Consider the following 20,862-nt stretch of genomic DNA (forward strand, 5'->3'; position numbering starts at 1 on the left):
CTTTTAGCCTCGCTCGTTGTGGCTGTTAAAGGGTTCTTGACACCGCCCTTTGGCCACGATGTTGTTTGGCACGTGTGTTTTCCTTGGTTTTTTGCTGGTTAAAGTGCTTTCTGATATGTTCACTTCATTAAGTTTCACGACCTTTTTCATTTTTTGGTGTTTTTTTTTCCTTCTGGTTCATACATGTGTTGGCCGCCCCTTGATGACTGTGGATTAGGTTGTAATCTTTGGCCCCCTGACTGTCACGTGGTTTTTTGGCTTGTATTGTGCTGGGTGTTCCTCGACAATAAAGAGTTGTTAGTCAGCGCCTGTCCTGTCGTCAGTGTTTTTCTTCTCGTGTCCCCGTCTGTTTCCGCGCTGGTCATTTCAAATCATGTCCAACCAACTCGCCCAAACGGCAATTTTGATTTAGCAAAGCAGCTGCTCAGTCCCAGTGGACATTAAAATTCCCATGGACATCCTAGGGACGTTGAGGACGTGAGGAAGTTCCAGTGCCAATTGAGGTCAAACGTTCATGCTCTTTCGAAGTTCATGATCCTGTTTGTCTGGCACAATTGAATTTATCGTGCCAACCCTTGAATGTTTTTTTCCCCCAAATAATGTATGTTGCCATTGACAGCAGAAATTTACAACATAATTTTACTCAAAGACTACATTAAGTGGTTTGAGATAGAAACTTTCATGATTTTAATTTTTTCTATTTTATTTTGTATTCCAGGTGCCCGGCAAGATTTTCTTAGGTATGAGCGAGTACATCCCAAAGTTTTTAGTCATGGGCGAAGACGTCGGGACGTCTTGAGCCTAAAAAATACTGTAAGTGTTTGAAGCATTTTTTTTTTAAATGGTTATTTGTGTATTAACAGCTGCAGCTGTTAGCTAGCTTCTTTGTAGCAAGTGTGCTGTTCATATCACAAACTTGTTCTAATTGCATGAAAGTCTGTATGCTATTTAATTTAGGCTGTGAGTAGATGAGGAAGGAAGGAAGGTAGTGAATATGATTTAATTGATTAATGGTAAGGTTCAATTACTCTTTTCAGACTCATCAAGATGTTCTGCAAGTTTCATTCAAGGCATTTGGTCAGCCTTACACTCTAGACTTGCGAATGAAGAAAGACTTGTTGCCATTAAATTATTTTGAAAAGCACCATGAAAACAGTAGTCACGTCATAGATCATCCTATGAAGAGGGTAAGTTGCTTCATTGTAGCACTTATATATAGGTTCTTGTGTTATTTGTTTATGTTGTTATGCTATTCTTTTTTCCACATAGACCAACAAGCACTGCTATTATCACGGCACAGTTCGAGGACAGAAAAACTCTTGGGTTGCTGTTAGCACATGCAATGGACTAAGGTGAGCAGGGTTCTTTTCTTTCCACAGGGTCGTAGTGAGTACATTTGGCATAGCAAGTTGTTTACTGTTGCCTCTAAGTGGCAGTTTTATGAGGTTTAGTCTCAAGCTGCGACACATATATAGTAAATCTTTCAGGCTCTGGTGAGACAAGATAAGAGCAGTTCGACTCCAGTTTTAGGGCGCTCACTTAGTTTGTAAATCTGTATTATGGCAACTTTGGAGACCACAGCTTTATTTAAGTAGTGTAATTCATCATGCAGGTTAATGTTGTCATGTCTTGTTCAACCTGCATGGACTAAAATAGAAGAGTTTTTCTGCCGATAAATTTTCTGATGTAAATTTCTCCCATAGCTAGGCAGGACACGGTGAAATGATTTCTTGGAATTTGTTATTACTTGATGCTACACTGCTTATTTATTTTTAACCTCATGGAAAGAGAAGTTGGCAGTGTCATGTACCAAACCTTGTGACCCTCCTCAGTGATCTTATGGTAAGCATGCTGTGAGCACAAAACGTTGAGTCACAGATGCTGGAGTACATGTGAAAGGGCATTAGTTTCACTTGGAAAGCTTGCAGCTTGCAAAACATAGACAAGTTTAGGTTATTTAGCAATACATAGACAAATTTTCTTATGTAGGTAATAAGTTATTCAAACCAGTGCTTTTAGACGTTAACAGGTTCACATTAAAGTTGCCAGGTAGGAAGCACTGGCAGTAATTGCTAGTTACTCTGAACATACATCTTCTATGCTGTGTCATTAATTGCCCTTGCTCATTTTCAGTGGGCTTACCTACTTTCCCTTTTATGCTTGAGGTGGTGCAGATATTTTAATAGTCCCAAAATAAGCAAGTGAGGGAATGCCATCAATGCTGAATATGTAAAACCTGGATTTTTTAACTGGCCACTTACGTTGAATAATTCATGCAACATCTTGCTGCCATGGAATCATATTAATTTTTTTTTTCATATTAAAGTGCAGGACATCATACTGACCAGCTTCTAGTATCAGCGTAATTGATATTGTCTGTGCAGTGCTCACTTTTCTTGGTTGAAACATGAATGCAAGTGCAATGTTGGCTCTTTTATTTCTCCTTTTTCCCTACAGTGGAGTTGTGTTTGATGGAACGGAGCTTCATTATATTCACCCTGACCTTCCTGAGCATTTGTTTTTTAAGGCATCTGATATGAAAGCGAAGACCTGGAGATGTGGTATGTATTGCTACCATGCCAGTTCTAGACTGTTCTTAAGCTTACTGATTGAGGCTATATAATTTATAGAAATGCATGACAGTACATATAAACTTTGTGCGCAAAAACTGCATGGGCCCAAAAGCATCATTTCCAGCTCTTTATTGGAATCTTGGTTGACTCTATTTTTATTACCTGGCCAGGATTCAATGACTCACAGGACCTATGGGGCAATGCTCACAAGCGGGTAAGGTTTTTTTTTTTTCAGCTGTCTTTTGCAAGGTCTTTTGCCTTGTTTGAGTTGCTGACTAAAATGTTTTTTTTTCCAATCTAATTTAGGCTAAGAGGTCTGTTGTGATTCAACCCCCTTACAAAAGTAATGCAAGATCTCGCTATGTAGAGCTTTTAATTGTCAACGATAACAAAGAGGCAAGTTGTCTTTTTTTTAGTTTGCTGTGCTGGCCTTCACTTTTTTTTTATATTACAGCACGGTGTATATTTATTTTGGGCTTATTATTTACTTACAGTTCATAAAGATGAAGCGGAATAAAGAAGCTGTTTTTGAGAGAAGCAAGGAAATAGCTAACATAGTCAATGCGGTGAGTTTGAAGGCTTTATTTGCCAGTCTGTGTTGCTAGGCTAAACTTGCATGCAACTAAAAGCAGGGCCATCTCATTTCCTTGGTGGAGAGAGCAGGGAATGGGGGCAGTGCACACGTGGGCTGCTATGTGGCAAAGTGAAATCTGTATTCTTTAATAGCTGCATCTCCCTTCATTGATATTACTCACCAGTTATTATTATTGGCATCTTTTTTTTACATGGTTTAATATCTTGCTTTCATTGCAGCTCTATGCCCCATTGAATATATTTATTGCATTGGTTGGAGTTATTGTTTGGACAGAGCATGATGAGATAGTCATGTCATCGGATGGCGATGCTACATTAACCAAGTTTTTACAATATCGACGAGAGCGGCTTGCTCGAGAGCACCCAAATGACAATGCTCAGCTAATAACGTGAGTAATATGTCATACTGCATTTGATCTTTTCAGTTTGTTCTGTGCATTGGTATCTTGCCACTCATACAATCAACTAATAATGTTTTTCATTACCTTATTAATTGCCAGTGTTCATGAGTGTGGTGCCTAGGCATTGAAATGCCAACTCCAAGATCTTTTTGGATATTTTGAGTTGATGCTGAGATTATATTTCTCAGAGCCCCCACTCTTTTTTACAATGAATACATTTTAAAAATAAGATGAAGGTGCGGGGAGGTGGGCTGAGCGTGGCAGTGGGTAGGTGGGCAGCCCCCTTGCTAGATGGGTGGGGTGGGGAGGCGGCTGGAGGGTGGCACTTCTGGCTGCCAGCCGGCTTTTGCATGCATTGCAGTTGGGCATTATCAGCAAAACCCTGGAGCATTTGTTGAATGGCTTAACTAGCGAGTGCAATAATGACCTTTTTTATGAAACATCTGAAATTCCTGAAACAACCACGTTCTCTTTTTCTTTTTGAACTGGACTCCCATAGCTAGGTCATGCTTGTGATACGGTAAACAGGTGGTAGCTTGTGGGGCTACTGTCACTGATTTCACACTGCGGGAAATTTCAAAATGGATATAAACAGGTACAATACACCCTACAGCTGCTTAATACGATATAAATGGTCAGGATAGGGGAGAGAAAATGCAGTAAAAGCTTCATTAAGATCCATGTACCTGTTAGAACACCCTGGAGTTGGCCTGTAAGGTTATAAACACTCAATGAAGCTCATAAAACAGGTGGTATAAAAAGCCTTCTCTCAAATGCACTTTGAATCTATTTTTCAGTTATTTTATTTTCCCTCTCCATCCCACTTGTAGCAGCTGCCCATGCCACTTAGGCTGATGCATGCCTAGATGTACAGATTAACCTTGTTCTGATGAAACTGCAAACAAAGCAAAATGTTTATCATTATAGCTGCTGTTCTTCATACATGTGGGTAGAGGACTTGGTACAAGAAAAGTGCAATCAGCTCTGTGCGAGAGACAGTTGAACAGGAACAGCACGGTTATCTTTAAACACACCAGTGTGAAACTCATTCCTGGCAGAAGTGTATGTGGCCTTGACATGCCCTCTTGTAGACGTTAAGAATAAATGTGGAATGGCTCTTTGTATAGTATTTCTGCAGGCTATCTTCAACCAGTCACTTTCTGCATGACGGAATGAACACTTGCTTGACGTATGATTCAGATACTCAAAAATTCTTCTTGTAAAAACTGCACACAGTCAGAAAATGCTTATGTCTGACCGGCGTAGAGTCAGGCTTCATACTCATTTTGTTGTTGCCTTTAAATGCTCGCATAAGCAGCATCTACAAAGTTGGTTATAATAATGACCTATGAGCCATAATTTATTTATAACTATGGGTTGGACTTTTCAGTGTAAACAAAAAAAAACAATAAAAGGATGCCGAATTCACTTTCTTAAATTCGCTTTTAACCAAAAAAGTTGTATTTTTGGCTTTCAAGGCATAGCTAGCTGGCTGCTGACTGCGAGGTACACTCACTTGAAGTTAAAAAATCAACTGAGTAGGGAAGCCAGGGGCATGATGCAATGTTATTGTAGGATAAACAGTGCAGTTGTGTAATTTGAAGCACTTACATGCCTCTGCAGACCGGGAAGCATCATCTCCTCGACGTCTTCTAGCTAAGCACTGTTTCTTCACTCTCATCACCTGCTTAGAGCAGATGGTCGGTTAATTGGGCTAATCAAATGCATGTAGGACATTGACACAAAACTGCGAATGGGCATCACAAAAAAGTATGTTTTGGCTACCACGACGATTGGGTAGCAGTTCCATCGTTGCCATCAACACACAGATCACGGAATGCCCCGCCCTAGCGCTCAATGCAGTGTGACAACTCAACGATAACATGCCAGCCTAGTTCTTAGAAGTAAACTTCCACTTTCATTTTTATCTGCTGGCCATCTCATTTAGCTTGTTACACTTTTTATGAGGGTAGGAATTTTTTCTTCATGCATAGCTCCAAGTACTACTGTTTACACGTTAATTACTGGTAAATAAACTGTTCAGGATGACAAAAATACCAAGATAGACTTTAAATGACTTTTGACCACATAGAATTGCTACATTAAGTCACCAAGAAAAGTCAGTATTTCAGTCTTCGAAAATAATATTCGTCGAAAAAAACCAAATGCAGCATCCTGAAATAAAAACAAAAGTCAGCCGAATTTTCAAGAAATAAAATCCGAAAAGCCCAACCCCTAGTTATACCTGGATAGCACAATGACTTTGTGGCGAGCATTCCGATGCTTTTCTGCTTATTGTGCCATACTGTTTCAATAATATTAATTTTGAAAGTGTGTATTATTAGAGTAAGGATGCTTAAAGAGATGTAAAAACCTGCAGATGGCACCTTACATCTTTGTCTGTCTATCTGAATTGCTTATTCACTCATATTAATCTTCCTTTCTTTTTTACCCTCAGAGACATTGTACTAGACAGCAGTGTTGTTGGAAAGGCACTCAAGGGACCCATCTGCACATACGAATACTCTGGCGGTGTTAACAAGGTAAATCTTCCTGACTTATGTTTAGTGCGAGAGCACTAAATCAGTCGGTAGCGAAAAAGGCGTCAGTGTCACGATAAAGCCTGATAAGCTACAGGTGTGGAGTGGGATTGGTGGAGGCGGAGAGGGTTGCATGACGCGGTGGTGCACGCTTGGACGAGGAGAGGAGGGTCACGTGTGTTGCTCGGCACAGCAGCTACTGTATGAAGCGGATTACTCCCATGCTTGCTTCACACATGCTTTGCGCTCGCTTCACGTGCGCTTTGTGCCGCTGTTAAACAGGTGTAGATGTAGCGGCCATCTTGATTACAGGGTGTAATTAAAAACACGAGTAAAACGCAGCCCTACAACATGAAATTATATTACTCAGGAGAATGCAAGGTGGACAGGAGTGCAACAAAAAGAGGGCAGCGACCGACTGGGATACTGCTAGGAGAGAACACTGAAAACTGACTTGTTCAGCCAAGGTCACTGCACACGTTCGGAGTATACAGAGATGGCAGGGAGCAGTGGCTCTGTCTAATCGTTCACTATGTCACCGCTGGCGATTGATGTTGCTACATAGGCCCCTGGGCTAGTGAAGGAGCCTGGTGAAAGGCAGGAGCAAGCATGATACAGAGGGCTGTTCAAGGTTGTAGCAGTGGTAGGGGTCGTAGAGTGTGACAAAGTGGCAGCAGTGGAGGTGGGAGCAATGGCGTGGTTGGTTGGAAAACAAGTGTGGCTTCTCTTCAACAGCTCCGCCAAACATGGTTACGACTGATAGGAAAACATGTATACCTAACTAGTCTTACAGATGCGGGTTCAATCCCGGCCGCGGCGGTTGAATTTCGATGGAGGTGAAGTTCTAGAGACCCGTATGCTGTGCGATGTCAGTGCATGTTAAAGAACCCCATGTGGTCGAAATTTCCGGAGCCCTGCACTACAGCGTCCCTCATAGCCTGAGTCGCTTCGGGATGTTAAACCCCCCATAAACCATAAACCATTTTTCAGAACAAGTCCAAGATGTTTTCTGTTTCTCAAATTACTTTACCGATCACAAAACAGTGTTTGTATTGTTCATACCTGAGCACTGTCAACCCCATTTGGACATGGAAAAAGGACCGTGGAGATGCGAGGTCTTCAGACATTGTACTTGTTATAAGATGTCAAAATAACACATTTACCAAAACTTCTCAACAGAGTTCTTCATAGCCAGGCAGGGCTTCACAAGGGTGTAAAAGGGCTATCACACATATAGTGCATTTACAGACAGGGTTAAATCGTCAACAATTTTTGTTTTGAGCCAGCTTCAACATAGCATAGTAGAAAGATAAGGCACAGTACACAGCTTGTGTCCCTTTTCATGTTTATGCTGAGTTTTCACGACAGTGACATATCAACTAGCAAAGTTCAGTAATGGATTTAAGTCCTACAGTGACACCGCTGAGAAATTTTCGGTAGAACAGTGGGCTAGCTAATTAATTTCTTCATATGTTTTTTCAGCATACCTGCAGTCTTTATTTCATTTCGTACCTTGCAGTTTACTTTTCAAACGACTTATAATAACTGTGTGCTAGCTTGCAGTAATAGTAATAAGCCAAAGTGAAGTTGTTTGTAATGGCAGAGTATTTCTCATGCCATTGTCAGAAGTGGCATACCAATTTCCGGTCATTGTCATTCATTGTCCGAATTTAATGAAGAAATGTTAGTAGCCTTTTATTTTTAATACCTTGGGCAAAATGCTTGTCACATAGAGATGCAAGATTGAGTAGTGGCATCTTCACCATACAGATGTCTAATTGTTTGCAATGTTTTGGTAGATGGTTTGCCTATACTATGGGAAAAAAAGATGTTTGTTTGGAACTTTACCTTTAATATGGTGCACTTTGCCCTGCCTCTTTGCCAAAAACAGCCCTTTTCTTTATGCTAGTCTCTTGTGTGCAACCAATTTATCCTGTCTGTCTAGAATATAGAAGCCACTACTTATACGCGAAATACATTTGAACATATTGTGCATTTGTGCATTTTACTGTGGTCGTAGACATTAAGATGACTCATCACTTATAGGTTTGCTTAGATGATAAGCATTGCAGACAAGTTCAGGCTGTGATTGGGTAACTGAGCTAAGGTGAGTAGCATGGCAGTTGCGCACTTAGCAGGTCTACTGCAGTTTTAGAGCATAGCTCTTAAGCACCCATTCGTGGTTTGAGCCGTGTTGCTGCCGTCGGTGTAACTGATCCAAACCGTAAATGAATAAATGAACAAAAATAAACATTACCGCGACTGGGATTCGAACCTGCGGCGCCGCGAACAGAACAGCTTCGCAGGCCACTGCACGCGAACACTAGGCTGTCGCCGCAGCCGATCACGCCTCGGGTTAAACTGCAACACACTCTCACACTGTGCATTGCACATCATCGTCTTCTGCCAATACTGCTATCGAACTAATAAATGCACATTCTCGTGTGCTGTGCATTGCACATAGCAGTCTCCATCAACTAATACTACTATTGAACTGATAGCATTGCCAGACATGCCGATGCCTCAGCAAAGCAAAACAATGAGCCTACAGAGCCTGAGACACTGACAGAGCTGCACTCAAATTTCCCATTAGAGAGAATCCTAATAGTCTTTAGAATATTTAGTGTGCAAACGTCAGATTGGTGCTGCTCATTCTCATGCTTGTGAATGAAATGGAAGAGGGGCCTCGATAATTTTGTTGAGGAACTGTATTCTTACTTCATTTATTTATCACAATACCCACAGTGCCTGTGGGCATTACAGCGGGGGGGAAGAAAACAAAAACCAATAAATAATGTGGGCCGCCGCGGTGGCTGAGTGGTTATGGTGGTGTGTGTGCACACACACGCGCACACATGCACACGCGCACACACACACACACAAAATATGCTGCTTTACTTCAGTAGGTCTACTGATTTAGCAAATACCTCATTTGAGAGAATCGTAGCGACATTGGATGGAAGCTTGTTCCATTCACCTATGTTTTTGGGAAAATATGACATTTTAAATGCTTAAGTTTTACATGGTATTTCTCTGATCTTATTTGCATGGTCCAGCCGTAGTGAAGTGTAATCAGGCTTGTAAAAATACCTGTGTGGGTCTATACCTGTGTGAGAGAAATATTATGTAAAAGTTTGTCGAAATATTTCCTATGTTTCTGAAGTGGCTCCCAAACAAGGCTTTCTTTCGCTCTCGAAACACTGAAATTCCTGGTATGATTTGAAAAAACAAAACATAGTTATGATTTGAATTCATTTTAAACTGTCTACGTCACGTGCCAACCACAGATCCCACACAGCACAAGTGTAATCCAGAACAAGTTGCACATTTGATTTGTACAATGATACCTTTGCCTGAACTGGTAACTTTCTTGCATTTCTGCGCAAGAAACCTAGAACTTGGCGTGCTTTACTTGTGATATGATTGATGTGTGGGCGCCAAGACAGAACAGGGGTGAAATACGCACTGAACACTAAACTTTTGGTGTAATTTCAAAGCCTACAAAGGGTGCATTCAGGCCGAGTTTGCTCAGTAGCTCACAATATTATAGCCAGATTCGTGAACTGCTGCTCGCATTTTATTCATGCCTCACATCTGCAATAAGCTCTGGAGTCGGCAAGACTTGCAGCGCTTCAAAGTTCTGAAGAAAAAAGTATGATGTATGATGTGCTTGCAGAGCTCGACATTGATAGCTAAAAGTATACCTGGCTCTTAGGTATGTCCCGACAGAAAATAAGTAGCCGATTCCAGTTACAATTACTCCATCAGAAATGTAACTGATTACATTGATCAATTACAGCCATAATAAAAGGATTCTGGTGCCAAGACATACAACACACATGAAAGAAGACAATACGGATGCTGTCCCAGAAAAGTAACTGAGGTGTTTGTGCTTTTGACCTGATAGTATCTTAATTGAGTTTATAGTGTAACAAAAGTCATGACCTGTTCCTTTCCTCGAAAAGCACATATGAACTTTTTTTTTTTAAGTTTATAAGCATGTACCACTTGGTGCACCACTGAGTTACTTTGTTGAGGTCATTTTGTAAAACAATGCAGTTTTGGGTAATGTGAATAATTCTGTACAGAACACAGTCACGAGCAAACAACCTCATTTGTGATGAATTATCAGAGCAGATGTCATTTATGTAGATGAGGAACAAAAGCGGTCCTATAATTGATCCTTGAGGCACACCTGAGGACACATCAACTTCACGGGATGTTTTGCCGTTAAGCACCGCTTTTTGTCTTCTTAAATTTAGGTATTCCTTGATCCAGTTCACAAATGTATTGTTTACATTATACTTTTCTAATTTTTCTACCAACAGAGAGTGAGGGATGACATCGAACGCCTTCTTAAAATCTAGAAACAAACAGTCACTAGAGGTACCCTTATCGAAAGAAGTCCATGCTGTTGGGGATTAAATAAATAGAGAGTGCGCGTTCATATGGCTCATAATATTAGTAAAGAGTACGTGCTCAAGTAACTTGCATGCAACGCTGGTGAGATAGGCTGGTAATTTAAAACACTACTTCGCAGTCCTCCCTTATGTACAGGGACAACATTTGCAAGTTTCCAGTCATCTGGTAAGGAAATTTCTTGTAAAGATTACGTGAAGATAATGCACAGATATTTGGATACTTTACATGGGCATAAAGAAAGCAGAGCAGGTGATAAACCATCAGGGCCAGTTGCTATAGACGCGTTCAGTGTTTTGAGAGCGACTTCTGTACCTCGCTGGTCAATTTTGATATCGCTCATGGGCTCACTGACCACTGCAGCGGATTGCACCACAGCGTTACGCGCTTTAATGCGAGCAGTGTACACAGAACTGAAAAATGAGATAAAACGCTCTGCTTTTTCAACGTCATTATGGATGGTAGAACCATCGCTGACAAGGGCTGGTACTGATAATACGTCTTTACTGTTCATTTTAAAGAATTGCCACAGTTCTTTTGGTCTTTTCTGTATACACAGATGGAATGTGTCAAATAATTTATCTTTAGCTGTTTTTAATGTAGTTTTCATAGTCATTCGTTTGCTTGAGTTTACCTTTAAGCTTCAATGAGGGGTTTTTCTTATAAGCAGCATAAACGTGTGCACTCTCTCTGGCCTTGCGTTTAGCGTCTCGCGAACACCACAGCTTGCTTTTGCTCCGCCACGCATGATGGTACATATCTTTCACGTATCTCGAGCATCTTGGCTTTAAAAATTTTTCACAACTTTTCCGTATTCACAAATTCGGCCAGTGTCTCAAATACATCGAAGTAGGAATCCAAAGCTAAGGACATATCATTTGTAGGTGCTCTGTGACAGCTATAGATATGCCGCATACCACTGTTGACAGCCTTCACATACTGCAGATTCATATCTCACAATTCAGCTCGGTAGTCACTTATGCCAGGTAGCACTATTGTAGACTGCGCCAACTGAGGCATGTTAGCGAAAAGCAAATCTAAAACATTAGTTACTCTTGTAGGCCCTAAAACTAGTTGTGTTAGATCGAAAAGGTGACAGGCAGTAAACATTTCTGTGCTAGACTGGCTGCAAGCACTAGAACTGGGGTCAGCCAATGACAATGACAAGGAAAGAAAGAACTGACTCGTCTGTTTTCAGTCCCTGTCAATCTGCTTGCACAACTGTGCCTAGGGATTCATCATAGATGTACTTCACTTTATTTATATAAAGAGTAGTAAACTTAAGATTTACTTTGTCAGTCTTCACTTGATTCGCTTTAGCGTAATCACACAGTCGTTTCTGCTTTTCCTCACATTTTCCGAAAAGTCCGCTGAAATGCCAATGTCTGAGCCTTTTAATTTCTTTGATAACACTGCCTGCTTGTCCTTGAACGCGAGGAACTTGACTATTATTGGCCGCTTTTTACTGGAACTAAATCTTCCAAGACGATGTGCTATTTCAACTGGAAACTTTTCACATAGTAGCTTCCACTGACAAATTTCTCAGATGGGTTCTTCAGCCTTTTCATACGTTTTGTGCTAATCGTCATCTTTCACACCATAAAAAAAATTAAATTGCACCGCGTACATTGGTTTTCAAGGTCGTCAGCCTTATCAGTAAGGAACAGTAGCTGGACCTGCTGTACTTCGCAAATCTCTCTGCATTCTTTGACCACGCTGTGCAAATCTTGAAGTTTTGAGAGTGACGTTTCTAACTTAGTCATACGTTCATTCAGGTTAGACATAGCAGCGTTAATTTTGGCTTGGTGTTTTCCAGTAGCCTCCAACATTTTTGTCATTTCCTTTTGACCTTTTAAACGTTGTTTAAGAACAGTATTGTCAAGGCCCGGATTCACCTCGACGTCACCATATACAAGTAACAGCAAAAAATAAAATGCGAAACAATGCAATAAATTGAACCGATAACGCCTACGAAACACAGGTTGACCGTCACATGCATGAGCTTTTACACTCACAAAAAGAACTGCGGGTGACACTGGCAGAGTAAGAATAGAATGAGTAGCACGTATTGCATTCTGACTAACCTGCATAAATATTGAAAATATTTGAATGTGTAACTCCTTTACACAGCCTCATTTGTCTGTTTTCTTTTTTCCGTACATTACCTTCTTAGGAGGTGTGAAGTGAATTTAGTTCATGGCTGTATAGTACAGAATGAGCTGCGCACAGAATTATCTCTGAAACATGGCCAAAAGTTATTTTATTTCATTAAGAAAATACATAGAGAACATCAACGGCAAATGTCACTCATGTAGTATGCTTGTTTAATGGATTGAATAATTCATGCATGTTATTTGGTTATGATGGTTGTGTGTACTGATTGAGTTGAGTGCTACAGCACTGACTTAAATAAAAAAAACGAAGCAGCATGTGAGAAAAGTACTTATTTTCTTTCTTTTGGGTTCTGTATTTTCATGACAGAAAGAATAGACCCTTGCTTTACATGCCACAGTGGTGATGTGGTTACTATCGATTGCTTGTTGATCATCAGTGAGGAGGGAAAAACATAGAAAGAACCAATTGTCCAAAACAAATTAAGCTTTGTGCCATAGACTGTAAGGGTAATTGATATTGTGACTACACCGAGTGGAATATTAGGCAACACAGTACCAAGAATGATCGAACACACATTCAAGCATCTGTCTTCTATTTTTCATCGCTCATTCACATATTATTTAAATGTGGTTGTGTTCTGTAGCAGTATAGAAAATTGATTGCCTTAACTCTTTGCCTGTTTTCTTTTTTCTGTTACTTTCTTTTTCAGGACCATCATGAAGTGGTTGGCGTTGTCGCCACTACTGTGGCACATGAATTGGGCCACAACTTTGGCATGGAGCATGATGACAAGGACACTAAGTGCCACTGCCCCGAAAAGAGGTGTATCATGGCGTCATCAACAAGGTTGGCTTCCATTTGTTGACTGTTTTGCCTCTTACTACTGCTTGTTGAAAGAAGCTTTAATCGCTGGATTATGTTGGTGGGTAATTTACTTATTATTGACTTTTGGTGTAATTTCAAAGCCTACAAAGGGTGCATTCAGGCCGAGTTTGCTCAGTAGCTCACAATATTATAGCCAGATTCGTGAACTGCTGCTCGCATTTTATTCATGCCTCACATCTGCAATAAGCTCTGGAGTCGGCAAGACTTGCAGCGCTTCAAAGTTCTGAAGAAAAAAGTATGATGTATGATGTGCTTGCAGAGCTCGACATTGATAGCTAAAAGTATATCTGGCTCTTAGGTATGTCCCGACAGAAAATAAGTAGCCGATTCCAGTTACAATTACTCCATCAGAAATGTAACTGATTACATTGATCAATTACAGCCATAATAAAAGGATTCTGGTGCCAAGACATACAACACACATGAAAGAAGACAATACGGATGCTGTCCCAGAAAAGTAACTGAACAATTACAGAAAAGTAATCGATTTCAGTTGCAATTTTTTCCTTCCAACTTTTATTGCCATAACACAAATTTACTCAGACTACAATGAATTAGTTTTTGCTTGATATTTTGCTACATGTTGTTATTTATCAAGAGTAAATGTTTTTCAAAGTTGTCGTCGCTTATTTTTTTTTTCATATTTCCTCTTGAAGCTGACTGAACGCTTTTCCAGTGTATGCACTGGAGTGAAGAGGAGGTGTAACAACATATGGAACACCTTGCACTGTACTTTTTACACTTTATACAAGTGTAAAAAAAACATGGGGTCTTTCAGCATTTCAGTCTAAATATCAAAACATTACTTGTGGTACACCACCGAGGTCCATTTTGGGGCCTCTGGAAGGCATTGCAGTGCTCGGAGGTTTTGATGTATGCAGGTGACACTGCACTGGTATTTAATGGCAACTCACTTCTCGTAATAGAAATGCTCTAAATAACGAACTACAATGAATTTTGACATGGCTTCTCTTAACACTTAGCTGAAAAACAAAGTATGTGATTTTCTGCTCAAAACGAAGGTTTATTGATGTAAGTGTTATTTCTGTATCTGCTGATAATAAAGTTATTTAGAGTGTGTTCTCTTTTAAATATTTAGGAGTTATATTTGATTGCCACTAACTTTGGAAGGAACAAGTGCTCAGTGCCTGTAAAAAGGTTGCATACTCTGGCAAAGGCATGCCACCGCTTTTCATGCACCATGCTTTGGTCATTTTACTTTTCATAGTGTCACAGCCATCTCGGTTACAGCAGTGAATCATGGGGAGTAACGTACGAAATGTATTTATTGCCATTTCTGAGACTCCAAAAATGCACTTTGCTAAGCATAGGTCTTACTCGTTCTGAAAGTTCTAGGAATAGCATGTTTGAAGCTCATCATGTAATGTCGTTGAACGCTTTACACGATTAAAAAATATCTCTTTGTTAACAATACCATTAATACGAACTACCCCTTGCCTCTTCGTGCATTCTGTATGCCTGTTCGCAATACGAGGAAAGCCAGCAATTAATCTACCTGTTGTATTGTGTATGGAGAAAGACTAATAGAATTTTGTGGAACAAAATTTTGGAGCTCGTTACCGATTGAAATAAAAGAGGCTAGAAATTTTAAACTTGCCGGTAAGCAACACTTTCTTGAAATAAAAGCATGGTTGCAACTTTGATTTGATACTCATTGTATTTGTAACGGCTGACCCTATGTTATGTGCGGTTGCTTTATGTTTGTATCGGACCTCTGACATCTGACAAGCCAACAGGCTATCGGTCCAAATATCTGTGTAAAAATTTTCCTCGTTGTCACTGAATAAAACCTTCTTGAATTGTCAAAAAAAAAGGAGGGAAAACAATCATTGTGCTTTTCCAACGGAAAATATTTTACTTGACTGCCCCTTCCTCCACCCCCATCCCTTTTGCTAAATCTGCCCTTGTACTGACTGTTCGTGAAGGCAAAAAATAAGCCTATAATATTGTGCTTGTAGGAATGCAGACCCACCAAATAAGGTACGCAGTCTGCTATTTTAATATTCACTTATGCATGTAGCGTATTATCAACATTCATTAGAGGCAGTGGTGCGCATTTTCATGATGTGTGGGGAACATCATTTGATAACCATTTTGCCCTCGGCAGCAACCCACCTAGTCCAAGCCAGTGGTCGTCATGCTCTAAGCAGTACCTGCAGTCATCATTTGAGCAAGGCATGGACTTCTGCCTCTGGAACCTGCCTGAGGACATCATGGGTCCCGTCTGTGGCAATGGCTTCCTTGAAGACGGTGAACAGTGCGACTGCGGGCCCATGGAGGTGCGCTTCTTACAAGTTGTTGGCTATCTAGGCTTGCAAAGGTGTAGTTCTGCTAGTTGATCGCATGCTGAATTCTCAGAATTATGGTGAAGATAGGTTTCTTCATATAATTACCGTATTGTGCCGCATATAAGTCAGATTGCTCTGAGCAATAAATAGCATAGCAATGCAATCGTAAGGCTAGCAGTCAGTCAGGTGGCAATCAAAGGCGATAAAAGAGTTACATGCAGCTCCGTTGGCCAACAGCAAACTGAACTGACCTAACTGCCTGGCAGTACTGTAGTTTCAGATTCTAGCAGTAAGCGCAGTTCAAAGCCTCCACTGCACTCTGGAGGTTACCAGAAGTTTGCCCTCACGCTGTTTTCCGCTCATTTGTGAATGCTACTGCCAGCTCAGGCGAGCCAGGTAAATGGCACGCAATTCAAATTTTTTTTAGCTGGGCCGATTTGCATACAAATGAACAATTTCTTTGACACATGGAACTCCGTGCTTCCTGCTGGGACTAGGCTCTGGCATGGGGCACATACTACCTGTGCCTCTGTTGAAACGACATTAGACCCTGCTGTAGATTGCCTCTGCATATAGGTCAACCCTCCAGTTTTGGATGGCTGCTTTCATAAAAAAGGTCGACTTATATGCGACATTATTAGTATTAAATTTTGATTGTAAAAATGAGTAACTATAGTCAATGTGAAAAGCTCTGCTGGGGCCTCTTACAGCCGCTGCGGTGGCTCAGTGGCTGCAATGCTTGGCTGCTGGCCCGAAAGACGTGGGTTCGAACTCGGCCAACGTTTGTAGATAAGGACAGTTATAAAACTTGCACCAGGGATGCAGCCCCATTCTGTAGCCGCTTTAATCTCGGAGACTCAAGCTCTATGTCTAGGGTTGTGACAGTACCGGGTTACTTTTCTTGGTTTTCTCTTCACCACCGCGATGCCCATTGGCTGTGCTTGGTCACGTGGTCAGTTTGCTGCATAACTGGTCAAAGCTGGCTCGCACCTTGCATCGTCTACGCCAGGTGGAGCTTCTTGAAGCCTTACGTAGCTAGTGTTGTTCATTGCTTGGATTTCGTCTATGTATTGCGAAATTCACGTGCGCTCTACGCCAGGGGTACGAGAAGGCAGGATGCTCGGGGTTGATCTTTGGGGTGAAGATCTCGGCCGAAACGAAAAGCCCTTCTTTCCGTGGTTCCACACGGAAAAATCGAAGAACACAACATACCGCTTGCTCGCTTGTAGCTTGGCTTGATAAAATTCTTCACTTTGGTATTATGTGGCTGCGCAAAGTAGTTTGCAGGACCCTTTCGTCAGCCGTGTGTAGGCCACATCTCTGCTGACTGTTGATGCTTACCTTCCTTGTCTTACTGGCAATGTGAAGTGCAGCAACTCTTGCACATTGCTTAGAACACTTCTAAAACTGCGGCTGAAGTCTCAGTAACAGTACTAACTTTCGCCTTGCTCACCTTGCAGCACCGACTGCAGCAGAAAGGCACCATACTAGGAGATTTTCCCTTGGCTTCCTTTAACAGTTGTGTTAAGGAATAAAACACTGACTGATTGACATTTTCGGAAGCAGTTGAAATACCTACTGAATTTCGCAGCCTCGGCCTGGGTGCAAACTCTCATTTACTTCATAAAATTACCTCGTTAAATATGAAATTTGATGTTTACAAGCTGCCACAACCAGATTCTAGGAGGCTAAAGAAACTAACTTGCCCCGGCATGCATGCAGATATGGTTAAAAAGCCTGAACAATGAGCTTTTAAGCTTCCCCGACTGAACACTGCATTCCTCCAATATATCGGCTTCCTGAAAGTTTGTCCAGCTAAGAAGTCACTATGAGACGAGCAACGCGTCTTTAACGTGGCCGGCTAAAGTTATGGTTATAAATGTTACTAAACCGTCTTGTTTCGTTAATACAAAAGAGATCAAGGCAAAAACTATGCTTGTATTCCTTAAATACATTTTTGTACGCACGCGAGCCGCTATCTGCTGACGCTCCTCAAGCTGGGAGTAGCAGACGACACACCCATCCTAAAGCAACCGCAGCGCCACCGCCCAGGCGACGATTGCGTGGGTTCGATCTGCTCCCTGGCGCACTAACAGTGTTCTCCCCCAACTGCCCCTATCTAAAAACGTTGATCTTGGCTGCGGCGGTCACATTTCGATGGAGGCAAAATACTGGACGCCGGTATGCTGCACGATGTCGGTGCATGTTAAAGAACCCCAGGTGGTAGAAATTATCTGGAGCCCTCCACTACAGTGTGAATTTTCCGGTGGAATTATGTGCACCCAGAAAGCAACTTTTGAGCAAGAATTCAAGGATATGCAGGACACGAGCATTGGGAAATGTATAGACTGCACATTCAGGTTATGAGGGACTCTAGCAAGTGGAATCCTTCTCCACAGTTTCTTGAAAAGCTGCTTACAGCAGGTAGCCCCCAGGAAGCTGCTCACGTCTTCTGTGCTTAGTAAATTCTGTCCGTGTTGTTTGGCTGCTGTTTTATGGGCAACGGACATGTATACTGCAGTGGAGGCAGTGGGCACTGAACATGGGATAATTATTACTTATAAAAGAGTTCATTGTTTTTATGTCTTTAATGAAATAAATTAGTACAAATTCACAGATTAAATACAGTGAGATTCCTCTTCTACTTTGTGTTTGCAAAAAAATTGAATGTATATTTTTTAATATGTTTCAACTGATGCTGCTTTATAAGATATGCATTAAAATGAACAATTTGCACAAAATAAATTCTAAACAAGTGTGTAAAAGGTTTCAGGGATTCATATAACCATATTCTTTCAGTTTGAGCTGATTTTAGTTGCAGTATCTTTGCTCAGCTGCATAGTGGTGGTAGGTTTCATCTTTCGTTACTATATAATGCATGTCATTTGGTTTAACTTAATTTAAAATTGCAAATATTTATATCATCCTCATGCATTCTGAGCCCTCAGCTGAAATAGACTTAAGGCCACTACTGCATCATTTTAATAAGGCTATGGCAGCAAGGAATTCACATTGAAAATTGAAAAGAATGTCACATCCTTTTCACTTTTGGCTTTCAGTTTTGCAAAAATCCATGCTGTGATGCAGCAACCTGCAAGTTCAAACCACACGCTGCGTGTGCTATCGGTGCCTGCTGTGATGTTTCTACCTGTCAGGTAATTTTTAGCACAAGCTGTTTTTGGGGTGTTGTCTGCTAATCACATTGTCCACACAAAACCTTTACATTGACTGGAACGGTGCTGGTAGAGTACTGTGGTCTGTCATTGTAATGTAAAGCAGCTTATGATGTGCCCGTGTTTGCATGCAGAGTAGGTAACAAAATAAAGCTTGCAGCAATGGTAACTCAAAATTATGAAAATTTCAGGTGGTGTCACGTGCATAACCATACAGCATTGTTACATGCAATGTCAGCTGAGGCTAAAGCCTGTATCATTGTTAACATTGCGGTAAATTTTTATTGATCACTAATGTTCTCATTAAGTTTCATCGTTAAGTTTCTCTTCTGAAAATTTGAGATTTTGGATATATCTTAGTTCATTTAAGGGTGACATGAATACTGTACATTTAAGGTAAGCCACCTACTACTCGTTTATAATTGCTTTGTTTTTTCTGCTCATGTGCACAGATTATTTTTTTTTTGTACAATAGCCACCTGATTTTTCAGACTCCAATAATTCGGACTTACGGGATATTTCGGACCTTGCTGAGGAACCGTCACACACCTCTTAGGAATGTGTACATTTTTACGACCAATATTTCGGACTGTGTGAGGGGTGGGGGGGTGGGGGGGTGCATTCAGAGGCACAAGCAGCCTGTGGATTACCTCTCTCGGTCTTTGCAAGCCTCGTTGCCCATGGAAACGGGCTGTTCTTCCTTAGCGCGGCGCATGCATTCACTTGTGGCATGATCTGCGGCCGCTTCGCACTGTCAGGTATCGTGACATAGAGTGACTATCCGTGACACGAGGTGCTGCGGACATGATGAAAACATGAATGTGGCTCAGTTGAAGTGTAATATTGTCGCTTGCAAGTAGAACATGGGAAACGGTGAAGTTCGCGATTTTTAAACCCGGTTTTTCACAGGAATATTTTTTTTTTAAGTTCACAGATTTTTCGGACTGTTCGATTATTCGGACCATTTTCCGGGTCCCACCGAGTCCGAAAAATTGTTCGCCAACTGTATTCATGTACTCTAAATGCCCAATATGGGCATTATGTAGGTGGGTTGAAAATAACGCACTTAAGAGCTGCAATACACAACACAGGGAATCATTAAACCAGAGAACATGGACAAAACATGCACTGATAAACCAGCAATAAAACTAGATGGGTTGAGAACACACACTGAAAAAAGTAACAACAGCGCTAGCGATAAAAATAACAGAATACAATTCTCGCAACAGTCTGTGAAGTGTCGGCACAGAGTAAGCGCTTCAGTTTGCTGACAAGAGTCATAATTGTTCCCGGGAACAGTTTCTTCAGGCAGCTTATTCCAGTGGTAAATGGCAAGGAACAGTGGTGAATTCTGCACAAGTTTGGTACGAGCAACCTTGGGTTGCACCTTAAAGGGGGTGGTCTAATCAGGGACAGATACGATGGGACGGTTTGAGATGAGGTTCTGCGAATAGCGAAGGGTTGTGATAAAGTCTGCGAAAGTGAGACAGCAGCATAACAAGTTTTTGTTTTCGAGTAAGCATAAATTCAGAGATGATTTATGTCAGTAAGGCTGGAGTAGAGAGAGTACTTCCTTTTGATAAATATAGCAATCTTATTCTGCAGTGATTTGAGTTTTCTGGCAAGATAGGCTTGTTGCGGATTCCAGATGATACCGGTGTATTCTAGTTGTAATTTAACAAAAGTAGTGTATGCTCCTGATTTGCAAAGTGCAGGTGATGCCTAACGAAACTGGTGGTCTTTTGGACACTTAGGTGGTTATGTAATCAATGTGTTTGTTCCATGTCAAGCCTGAAGAAACGTGAACTCCTAGGTATTTTGTTGCAGGAACTTATCAATGGCCACATTTTTGA

At 41.1% G+C, this 20,862-nt stretch overlaps 1 protein-coding gene across 1 annotated transcript in view; it reads left to right on the forward strand.

The window, feature by feature from the left end:
- Positions 1–726: 726 nt before the first annotated feature.
- The window catches only part of LOC144112817 (zinc metalloproteinase-disintegrin-like protein F1), a 61,910-nt gene continuing 41,774 nt past the window's right edge, over positions 727–20,862 (forward strand). Inside the window, exons 1-12 of the mRNA XM_077645632.1 lie at positions 727–813; positions 1,038–1,187; positions 1,270–1,352; positions 2,458–2,561; positions 2,744–2,787; positions 2,880–2,969; positions 3,068–3,139; positions 3,387–3,556; positions 6,027–6,111; positions 13,352–13,488; positions 15,656–15,827; positions 18,896–18,991. Of these exons, the coding sequence (XP_077501758.1) occupies positions 1,104–1,187; positions 1,270–1,352; positions 2,458–2,561; positions 2,744–2,787; positions 2,880–2,969; positions 3,068–3,139; positions 3,387–3,556; positions 6,027–6,111; positions 13,352–13,488; positions 15,656–15,827; positions 18,896–18,991 (1,137 nt within the window). The 5' untranslated portion in view covers positions 727–813; positions 1,038–1,103. The remainder of the gene's footprint in view (positions 814–1,037; positions 1,188–1,269; positions 1,353–2,457; positions 2,562–2,743; positions 2,788–2,879; positions 2,970–3,067; positions 3,140–3,386; positions 3,557–6,026; positions 6,112–13,351; positions 13,489–15,655; positions 15,828–18,895; positions 18,992–20,862) is intronic.

Source organism: Amblyomma americanum, chromosome 1 (genome assembly GCF_052857255.1).
Source record: "Amblyomma americanum isolate KBUSLIRL-KWMA chromosome 1, ASM5285725v1, whole genome shotgun sequence".
Classification (NCBI taxonomy): domain Eukaryota; kingdom Metazoa; phylum Arthropoda; class Arachnida; order Ixodida; family Ixodidae; genus Amblyomma; species Amblyomma americanum.